This window comes from Polistes dominula, unplaced genomic scaffold, assembly GCF_049000335.1.
Source record: "Polistes dominula isolate Pdom_NZ unplaced genomic scaffold, Pdom_raw_medaka contig_373, whole genome shotgun sequence".
Taxonomy (NCBI): domain Eukaryota; kingdom Metazoa; phylum Arthropoda; class Insecta; order Hymenoptera; family Vespidae; genus Polistes; species Polistes dominula.
The window spans coordinates 3,543,206-3,554,377 of record NW_028300899.1 but is presented as its reverse complement, the minus strand read 5'-3'; the positions used below and the strand labels follow the sequence as shown (position 1 = coordinate 3,554,377).

Below are 11,172 nucleotides of genomic sequence, written 5' to 3'. Positions count from 1 at the left end.
CTGTTACAGTATGCCGGTCATTAGTCCCGTCGGAGACGCTCGACATGTAAATATTTTCGTCGAAATTTATTAATAACATTCATAAATTAACAAAAGGTCCAATTATAGTAAAAATAAGTTAATGATTTTTTACGTGTTTATAATGGAAAACGAAAATATATGGTAACAAGTATAATTATAATTTAAAATTCTATTCGAAGTAAATTTTCTGTCTCTTTCTCTCTCTCTTTCTCTCTTGTGTAATGTACATACATATATATAATACACACACACAACCATATCACAGAGAACGCAATATATTCCAACATTTAGACTCGCTCGTTGAGAGAAGGCGAGTTTAAGATGGCGGACAGAAGAATAGATTCGCGTACAACTATCTATACAATTAATTTGGATTCTTTCGAGGAATATTATCAAAGTGCGCCTAATACTGCCTTATCTACCAATGGTTAACAACAACCATCTTTAAAAGAATATTTATAATAATACTAACCATCCTATAACTACTTTAGACATGTCAGATCAGAAGAAACGTACTTCAAGCAATGTTGAAATGATCAATCAGATGGAGAAAGAAGAATCAGATGAAAATCAGCCGAAAAGCGAAGATGCTATGATAATGGTAGATTCGGAAACACCAATGTTAGAGGATGAGGAAATGCCTACTTACATTAGTGTTTCAACTTCATCCAAATGCGAAGATTCAGATGTTAGTAATGTGAAGCATCATGAAGAAGATTCTCCTACAAAAGAACAATCAGGTAGTCCTTGTAATAGTGAACAAGAAGGTCCTGCTAGTGTTTATGTTCTCTCATCCGAAGAAGAAACAGATCAACATTACGATGAGGATGATGTTGACTGCGGTGATAGCGATGGTAATATAAATGTTACACACATTCTTTCTATACGTACTTATATTTATATTTTCTTTCTCTTACATTAACACACACTCTCTCTCTTTCTCTCTCTTTCTCTCTTTCTTTCTTTTTTTTTTATATGCAGATATAGATGAAAATGATCACGACAATGATATGGATGATGACGAAGAAGAAGACTTAGAAGAAGATGATGATGAGGAGTATCAAAGAAATATCTTTGAAACTTCATCCGAATGTTTAGGCCTTAGAAGTAAATTGAAAAGAAGATATAGGGATAAGAGTCAATCTCTGCAAGATTTAAACACCCTAGAGAATAATTCTTGCAATCTTGGATTTCGAAAAAATAGGTTGAGTATTTTTAAATATTATTCTTTTAATACTTTGTGCTAAAGTTTTATTATATCATATAACAAGAGTTTGATATGTTTAGATTCAATTCAAAGATTTTCGTAGAAAACAAAGTAAAACGTTACATAAACGATATAAAAGAACAACAAAGGTATTCTATAGAAACAGGTATAAGAAATGAATATCAAAATGAACTTGAAACGGATAGAAATTGTACCGACGTAACAGGTAAATTAATTTTTATTTATAAGCAAAAAATAATATAATATAAAATACATAAAATCTCTTATATACGTTCTATTATTTAGTTGGTGATGTACAATTGAAAGGTGTAATACCTAATAAAGTTATAAGGCCTTACGCGGAAAGAGCTATTAAAGATTTAGAAATTGAAGAGTCATATACAAATGAAAAAGATCTATATATGAGGCCAATAACAGAAAATGGTGAAGAAGAAGAAGAGGAAGAAGAAGAAGAAGATGATGATGATGACGATGAGGAAATAGTAATTAAACATAAACGAGATGGGAAATCTATTAACATGGGTATAAGAGAAAAAGAGTTTTTAAATACAGAGAAACAAAATGAAAAACTTAATGGTTCAATACAAATTAATGTCCATAATCATAACTACAATCAGTCCATTAATCAAAAAAATTTGAAATACACAAACGAAACTTTAGTTAATGGTCATCAACAACAATTAAATGTTTATAATCTTCGTACGTTGTCTTATGACGAATATATGCACGGTAACGAGAATTTTTCCCAAGACGAACAGTTGAATAAGAATCTAAATAACGAACAAAATGAAAATAATGATATTCAAGCTTACAGCGACATAGATGTTATAAACACTGTTGAAACTGACAATAGTAATGCTGTTTGTTCCTTAAAAATAGAAAATGTTAAGAGTATAAGGGTAATGTCAGAAGAATCTAAAGATAATACAGATAATTCGAAATTTGGAAAAATGAATGAAGAAAGTAACAAAAGTAATTCGGATATAATGCAATTGACGTTATTGAAGACACAGTTAGATCAAAAAACAATTCAATTCAATAATTTAAAAGAAGTATATCAAAGCACGCTGATGGAGAATTTGAAGATGAAACAAGAATTAGAAGAATTAAAAAATTCTCTAGCAAAGTACAATAAAGAAAATCGAACATGCGAAACAAAAGTCGTAGCAGTACAAACTGATGTAATTGAGGAATCAGTAACTCAAAATAAGGAAACTACTGATACAAAAGAAACAGCTAACAAATTATCTGCCAGTAGTATTATATCTACGGCCAGCTCTATAAATCAGTGGACTGATAGCACTGGTAGTTCAGGTATATCACTTAAACCGCCAGATTTGGGGACGATATTAAATTCAGAGGATAATTCAGTAATAGCAGAAAATTCGCCAAGGAAAGTTAACCGTCCTCTGTCTCAAGCATTCATCACATCTTCTAGAATATTAAAAACGCTTTCAAATCTAACACAAGGAAAGTCTAAGCTTGATCCAAAATCTTCTCTAAATCATAGTTCTATTAAAAGATCAAGTGGAAGTGAAGAAAGCAATGGTTCAATAATAGCCGGTTCTAATACTTTCACAGTAAAATCACCATTCAATGCAAAAAGAGGAAAGCGACTGAAATGCTTGGTAATTCATTAAATTTACAACCATTAAAAATGCCGCGTATAGAAGAATTAAAAAAAATCAAGTATGACTGTTTCTGATTTTAATGTAGATTTCAAACCATCGGATAATTATAGCGATGTGAAATTAGATACACAAAAGAATAGAATGAATAATATTAGTCGTTCAGCTAGTCCAACAACCATAGATGACAAGAATGATAAAGCTGAAGACATTGAAAACGAAAATAGCAATGTGAAATGTTTTGTATATCAAGAAGATGAAAATACTAACGACCGAAGTATTTTAATACAAGCAGAAGTACCTAGCGATGAACCAGCTAGTATGGGTTGTATACGAGAATGTGGACCATATTTGCTTGGTAATGTAGAAGTACGTATGTCTGAAGTAAATGGTACAATCAACATTTGGGGCAAAGAGGCAAGTATAAATACTTGAACTTTTCTACTTTTTAAACAACCATGAAAATTGATCTAATCATTCATTAAAAAAACAATACTTACAGATAAGTGAAACATCAATGGTCGAGGAAGAAGAGTTAGAAGCAACAAGATCACCTTGCATCAATAAAAAGTGTGCTTGTTTGCTGAATACTGCTATAACACCACATAGAAAATTTAAAGGTAGTCAAATAGTATCTTCGACAAATAAAAAAGTAAAGTTACAATCTAAATTTAACGAAGGGCACACTTCAAATCAATACTTGAATGTACCGGACGCAAAAATGTATGTAGATAACTTATTGAGTCCAAGTATCCCTGCTTCCTGTGAAAAGTGTATCTTACTAAATCAACAGAAAGAATGTTCGATACACAAACGACACGTTAATAATCTACATGAAAAATCACATTCCTGTTGTTTACATTCAATAGAGCATTTAGAAAGAGATTATAAATATGTATGTGATTGTGAAAGACTAAAATGTAATAACGATAGTCGAAATTACATTAAAGATGGTTGTTGCACGGAAAATAAATTCCCATCTAGAAATACGTCAGATAGTAAAAAAGATTTATACGAAAATACTAATTCAGTCGATGACAAAGAAGTGATATGTAAGCATCGAACTACGAGTCGTCGATCTTCCTTACATAATACAGAGGCGAATTTTCAGAATGATATGAAATGCTGTAACACGATTAGAGAAACATCACACACATGCAAATCGATGTTAGGATGTATAGCTAATCACGATAACTGTGACGAAAATTTTTGTAATCATAATCCAGCGGACAATAACGATGATATATTAATTCCAGAAAGAACTCGCGAAACACCTGAAGTAAGAAAAATTCAATATTTACCATGTAATATTTCCTAAATATTTTTAATATTATATATGATTAATTATATATGTAAATAAATAAATGAACTAAATCATTTTCTATATTACTCAGGTTAGACAACGAAGATCCAGCGGTAAGAAAGTAAGAGGAATTTTAATGGATCTTTTAAAAAGTTGTGGAGAATATCGCAATGGAACACCAAGTTCATCTAAAAGATGTTCTTCTAATGAGAAAGACACATCACATTTGATTAATTGTTCTCCACAAATTAACGTCACGTCTAGTTGTTCACCAGAAGCTGGTTATTCAAATGCACAACAATCTAATAGAAGGTAAAAATTATATCTTATAAAAATTATTTGTTTGTATATGTATTTTAGATTTTTTTTCTTGTATCCTCTTCACCTCTTCGCAGGAATTAAAAATAATTATTACAAAAAATAAATAAAAAAAATATTATAAAATAATAATTAATTAATCTTTCTTTACTTACAGGTGTTGTCACGCGTATACACGGCGTATCGAATCTCAACTGGAAGAATTTCGTATGGAAATGGAACGAGTACGTTTACGTTCCGATGCTATATTAAATTTACTCAACATGCTTCATTCTGTTGAAATGAACTGATACAGTTTTAAATAACATTAGATACATATGCCCTTTCCTTTGTAAATAATATTTTTCTTTCTTATTTCATAATTCGTCTTATTTTATATACGAATATTTTCTTGTTTTCATCATCTAACTTCATTGATAATATAAAAAGAAAATACATGGTCGATTTATTGAATAAATATACATGGTTCAAAACAAACTTATAAAATGCTTCCCTTCTTTTTTTTACAAATCCACTGTTACGTTCTTGATGATCAAATGAATCGCTTGTGTTTCTTTGAATGTCTTCCAAAATTTTCAAAAATATTTCGAATACGAATAAGTCACGATTGATTTAAAATTATCTATCTCACGATACAAGTAGAAAAAAAATATAGTAGCTCTATTTTAATAAATACCGTTTAAAAATGTTCAAGAGCATGTAAAAATGCTAAAAATATATGACATTATCAATTAATAATTGCAGTCGCAAGAATCGTACCCCGCACCTAGCGTACCGTCTCCTGGCAAACCAACAGGACTCTCTCCTTGTCCTTTAAAAACATTACTGTACGAAGTTTTTAAATAATTCACGTGTCCTTGTAATGATCTAATACGGCCTTGAGCTTGTTCAAAAGCCTCGTTTAAATTGTTTATCTGACTTTGCATCTTTTGCCTAATCTGTATCGTATAAGAATACAAATATTTCATTTCGATGAACGTATATTAAATAAAAATATGTATGAGTTCAGAAGAAAAAGAAATGATTACCTCGTCTCTATCTTTCTGTGCTGCTCTAGCTGTCGCTCTACACTGAGCTAGTTGTCTTTCCATCTCAGCTATTTGACCTTGCATTGTTCGTCTCACTGTTTCGCATCTTTCTTTGGTACGTGCCACTTGTCTTGCACTGTCTTCTCTCACCTTCAAGAAGATATTGTAAACATCAGAAGAAAAAAAAAACAGAAAAAATAACATATTTTCAAACTAAAATATGGTTTCCCCATCTTTCTCTCCCATTTTACTTGTTCGAGCATTGCAGTTAATTGTGTTATTTCATGCATTTTTTCATCTATACGTTTCTGCAATTGTGCTTCGTGTTCCTCGAATCTAGCAAGTGTATTTCTCATACGTTCATTGTCATGTCTTAATTCAGCATTCTTCTTTTCTAACTCATCGAATCGTCCCGTACCAAGTCCTCTTTCCTCCTAAAATAAAATCGAACGAATAAGTCCATGTGTTTTAATTATTTAATCTTAGGAATACTTAAACTTACTTGTAATGTTTGATGTTCGTTACGTAGCGCGTCCAATTGACTTTGCAACGTTTGAATCTTATCTTTACATCCTAAAAGTTCTCGCGAAAGATCCTCGCAATTACGTTCGGCTACTAATCTCATTTGTTGAGCTTCTTGAAGTTTCATTTGTGTTTGTTTCAAGATGTCTGGCAAAGGTGCGAGTTCCGCGAGTTTTTCTTGAAATTGATTCTGTTACAAATTCATAGTAAAATTAACTTCATTTTCAATCAATATTATTTTTAATTAATAAATAATAATGAAAATTAATTTACTTTGACCCTTCCAATTTCTAATGTTACATTTTCATTCATTCTTGCATTATCCATCTCCATGAGATCGAGTTGTCGACGTTGTTCCTCAACCTGTTGCTGAGCCTAAAATAAGTTATCGTTAAATTTTTAATTTATCTAGTCGATCAAAGGAAAATATGAATAAAATAAATATTAAATTTCATCGAACGAACTTGTAAATATTTATTGCGATAATCCTCTAATTGAGCAGCTTGATCTTGAATCAATGATCGTAATTCTTCCAATTCGTCCTGTGCTTTTCCAAAACGTTGCTTGGCCATTATCAATGCTTGTTCTTGCTCCATCATCTGTTCTTTTTGTCCTAATTTATAAATTTAAAATTATTAACTTCGTACATGTACATATAAAAGCATTAAATGTTTATTTAAAACGATTACCTTCGAATTTCTCTCTTTCGGCTTCTAAAGATTTCAAACGTTCCTGCGTGTCTATCAATTTTATTTCCATTCTTTCCTTATCTTCTTTCGAGTCTCGGACTTCTTGTTTCATTTTTTCCATGTCGGTTCTAAGACAAGATACTTCGCATAATTTATTCTTGTAATCATCTTGAAGACGTGCGTATTGTTCTCGTAAATCACGTAATTGTTGTTGAGGGCAAGTGCTTGCACCCTAATGAAATAAAAAAAAGTAATAAGGATCACACCTAAAATTATTTTGAATCTTGCCGAGTGATCCTTACCATTGGTGCTGTTATACAGGGTCCAGTACACATAGCAGACGTGGATTGTTGACTGATCTGCGCCTGACCAAAAACGAGCGTAAATGTCTTCAGAGCTGTATTTATTTATATCGAACATTATATGATTACCCAACTCAAAAACTTAATAGTTAAATATAATCATTCTTATCAAATGAATATTATAAACAAGAAACGCGTTGAAAATACCTTTGGCATAGGCATGAGTGGAACGTTTCCATTTGCAGATGATGGAGAAATTGGGAGAGGTAATTGAGTACTTGGAATGTAACTTGAAATCATAGAAGGTGGAAGACCACCACAAGGTGGTGGTGGTGGTGGTGGAGGGCAGCAGGCACATGGTGCACAGGGTCCAGAACATTTAAGCAACTTGCGTTGTTGTTCCAATTGTTGACGTTCTCGTTGAACATTCGCTAATTCTATTTGCATATTTCGTACTTCACACTCCATGCTACCTAACTGTTGTGCCTGTATACGAATAGTTCATAAAAATTAAACCATAACAAACAAAAACTTAAGATACGAAATACGAAAGAAAGAACAGTACCAATTGTTTCGTATTGTTCCCATAAATGGTAAACTTGTTCTCCAATTCGGCTGGACAAACACCTCTAGGTGTTGGCTCGGGGCAGGCTTTAGGACAAACTGCTGGATTACGGAAACACATTTCTTCGGTTTGTGATGAACTTCTACTCAAAATACAGTTGCCTGTTCTCGATGCACCACCTGCTAATCTGGATGATCCTAATATTAAAAAAAAAAAACTTTTTATTAGTATAATTTTTTATTTCTGTAAGAACAAAGTAAGATTTGATAAAATATTCTTACTACAATCGTTTGAAGTCTTGCGGCTGTGCGAATTCACTGAACAAACAAATAAATCAATTAATTAACAAATATTTTTATAAAACGTATACAAAATAAAAAGAGTAGGCTTTATATTTTTTACCGCATATAGAAGTAGGCGATTGAACAGGACTATCGTAAGTAACGCAATATTTGCACTGGCAACAACCCTGATCCGGCAGCGATGAAGTAACTTGCGAATATGCTGGTAAAGATGAAACTGTTGGTGGTGAACAAGATGACCTACGTTCCGTATGGGTGTAACAGCAAGTAGGAGTAGTGATACGTTGATTTAAACAAGCCAATCGACGATTTAATTCCGTATTCTCCTTCACCATTAAACGTATTTCAGCTTGCAATCCGCATACCTTCCGTTGAAGACATTCAACAGCTGTATCTTTCTCCAATAATGCTTCTTCCAATTCGTATCTACAAATGTATTCCCAAAAAAGATAGACGAAATTTTTGTCAAGAATGGTATACACATAAATACGATTTTCACGTTACAAATTATGGATAAAATGCATCCATCTTTAAAGAAATTGTGTCATAAAGCTGTAAATGATCATACGGAATTCGTCGAGCTTAAAAAGTACGTCTTGCGACATTCGTTGAATAAAAACATTGACAGTTTGTTGCCACGGCAATTAATTAACTTCTTATATAATTTCTTTGTTTATTCTTCGATTGTTTCGATATGAAATCGATTTTTTATTACTAATTTTAATTCTAATGTGTTTATATTATTTAAAATTAATTATAATTATTCTTTATGAACGTACTTTCCACCTTCGAGTTGTGCATTCTCTTTAACTAATTTTTCTTGCATAGTCAAGGATTCAGTCAATTTTCCTGTTAAATTTTGCAAACATTCTTTCTTTCCTCCTCGTTCACCGTCTGCTATCACAATCTTTGGCATTTCGTCTTCTGTGTAACCACAGACGATCACTCTTGGAAGCCTTTAAATATATAATATATAAATGTAAATATATCATATTACAGAATTCATATATTATTTTTAATTTACTTGTCTTCTTGATATTCTGGTTGAGGTAAATCAAACTGATCGTCTATCACAGGCGCCAATTCTACTTTGGGTTTTTCTTTATCATCTTTAGTTTTCTCAACTGGTAAAATTTCGATCTCTTCTCCAGCACCCTGTGTACAATAAATATTTTAAAATCATTCGAAAATCACATCATTTTTATGCGTAAAAGAATTAATAAAAAATTGTATGGATATAAGTTATTAGTAAATAAAAATCCTATATTACTCTGGCATTAATCAATTAACTGGGGTATTTTTAAAGAATTTCTTCAAACGTTAAAAAAAAAAAATAACCAATAATAAATCTTACATCGATTGATTTTGTATGCGGAAAAGTTAACAAGCCGAACATTTTAGAAAATGTTTCGCTAGTAGGATCAGTTAATCCTAACAGTCTCTGTAACTTTCGTGTCATTTCTTCAAACTCAGCCAACTTTGACATTAAATCCTCTTGCTTTTTTTGAATCACTATTGTATCCTCGTCTGTCAATTCTTTTTTCTACAAAGAAATTACATGTTAAACAAGATAACTAAAATACGATACTACAAGATTTTAAAAAAATAATATTTACATCAACAAGCTGAAGCATTTCTTCTTTTAATTTTTTAATTTCGTCTGCAACTACTTTACATCTTTCATCTGCTGCTTTCAATTCTGCTATCACGGATTCTTCCGCTAAAGGTGAAGCACTTAACACGGACTCGCGTCGTCTTCCAGCTTGAACTGGTACACCTGATTTATTTGATGAAACTGTTAAAAAATCTTCCAATATATTTTTATTTAAAGAAAAGAAAAAATAAGGAAATAAATTTAATGCACCCTCTCCAGCACCAGCTGGTATTGGATAAGATGGTGGAGAAGGCTTATCATCTTCTTTCGGTGCTTTTTCGGTATCAGTTTGTATTTCTTCAACATTCTCTTCTTCTTCTTCTTGCAATACTTCTATAGATTCATCTGCCATTTTTTTATTTAACTGATTTTCCTGCTCGATAGGGTTACTATCAATAAAAAATATCAAATAAAAATGTGTTATTTTTATACATCAAATTTTTCTTAAGAATTTTATTATTTTCTTACTTCAATAAATCTTTTTCATTTGAATGATTTATTTCGTGTGAATTTACGTTCGATTCTCCACTTTCTTCTAACGTATTATTTGTAATAAAATTGTCTTCTTCAATTTTCTAAAAGAAAAATTCAAATGAATTTTTCATCATTAATATTTATATATTTATATAAAAAAATATTATACCTCTTTTGAAATATTTGTAATATTCGTAAATAATTCGGTAGTTTTTGAAATTGAATCTCCCTCCAAATGTTTCACGTCTTTAAGATTTTGTTTTTCAAAAACGATATTTTTCTTATATTGCTGAATTTGAACTAAATTTATTTTAGATAAATGTAAAGGTTTTTTTATATCAAATAAAGATTCCAAAGATGCAAATGTATCTCTTTTTAAGCACGAATCATTTCCATGCTCTCCGTTATTTTTTTGAAGTTTTCCTCGTTGTAAACGTCGACGTTTTATGTCAAACAATTTTTTATTATTTTTTATAGACTTTTCTAAATCAGATCCGTGAATAGATGTTGTAGAATTTTTTGGTGAATTTAAATGATTCAATGAACACAGCCGTCGCGTCTAAAATTAATTATTTAATTCTCATTATTTTGTATAATATAACAATAATTTAATATTTAATATTTAAAATAAATAATAGTGAGATTAATCGACAAAAATTGAATAGCCTTTCCTTTTGTTGCGTTCATTATAAAATAATAAAAATAAATCCGCGTTTTTGCAACTACGTGTACTCGTAATTTTTACCTTCATTCTTTTACCTTCGTAACAACACCGTTCTTCGTACAATTCCTTTAAATTCTTGTCTAATATATAAAATATTTATTATGTGTTCGTTGTATTTTATTTATTATTTTTAACGAGGACTCGGTGTTGATATCAAATAGCGGCGAACAATTTTTGACGTCTTAAAAACCGAAGCTGAAACAAAATATTTTAATATTATTATTATTAATTTCTTAAAATTATTTTATTGAGGAAAAATAAAATTTTAACGTGTCACTCACTTTAGAGAGACTGTAATTGAAAAAATATAAACACGTTACGATCATCTTTTATCTGTCAATAGTTTCAATCGATTAGAAACGTATTATTTGAATGCAGCTATTGTAACTATGATACAAGTAACAAGAAAATATT

General features: G+C 30.8%; 2 protein-coding genes across 3 annotated transcripts; one reads left to right on the top strand and one right to left on the bottom strand.

Moving 5' to 3' along the window:
• The first annotated feature begins 179 nt into the window (after positions 1-179).
• Positions 180-5,236, top strand: LOC107074323 (uncharacterized). Its single transcript, XM_015335669.2, is given in 10 exon segments — positions 180-418; positions 513-875; positions 1,003-1,225; positions 1,309-1,454; positions 1,535-2,845; positions 2,848-2,929; positions 2,931-3,294; positions 3,380-4,156; positions 4,272-4,492; positions 4,656-5,236. Coding segments are annotated over 10 exon segments (3,696 nt in total). The 5' UTR covers positions 180-342; the 3' UTR covers positions 4,789-5,236.
• LOC107074305 (uncharacterized) lies at positions 4,921-11,146 on the bottom strand. 2 transcript variants are annotated; one of them, XM_015335637.2, is made up of 21 exons: positions 11,040-11,146; positions 10,780-10,953; positions 10,204-10,593; positions 10,029-10,135; positions 9,771-9,949; positions 9,523-9,683; positions 9,261-9,449; positions 8,931-9,061; positions 8,686-8,862; positions 8,007-8,332; positions 7,886-7,921; positions 7,605-7,801; positions 7,247-7,525; positions 7,040-7,102; positions 6,738-6,969; positions 6,513-6,661; positions 6,322-6,423; positions 6,029-6,238; positions 5,778-5,960; positions 5,527-5,676; positions 4,921-5,436 (listed from the first exon to the last, which is right to left on the bottom strand). In XM_015335637.2, exons 2-21 carry the CDS (start codon positions 10,783-10,785, stop codon positions 5,230-5,232), a joined length of 3,474 nt encoding a protein of 1,157 aa, XP_015191123.2. In that variant the 5' UTR covers positions 10,786-10,953; positions 11,040-11,146; the 3' UTR covers positions 4,921-5,229. The 2 variants fall into 2 exon arrangements, 1 of the variants encoding a protein (XP_015191123.2); XR_001476873.2 differs by having other exon boundaries at positions 5,297-5,436; positions 5,885-5,960.
• Positions 11,147-11,172: the final 26 nt, after the last annotated feature.

Bases quoted from the DNA above. Each gene is read 5' to 3' on its own strand.
- LOC107074305 (XM_015335637.2), bottom strand. The intron at 7,103-7,246 runs GTATTTTCAACG...GTTTTTGGTCAG, and splicing joins CACTCATGCCTATGCCAAAG to GCGCAGATCAGTCAACAATC. The intron at 5,437-5,526 runs GTAATCATTTCT...TATACGATACAG, and splicing joins CACAGAAAGATAGAGACGAG to ATTAGGCAAAAGATGCAAAG.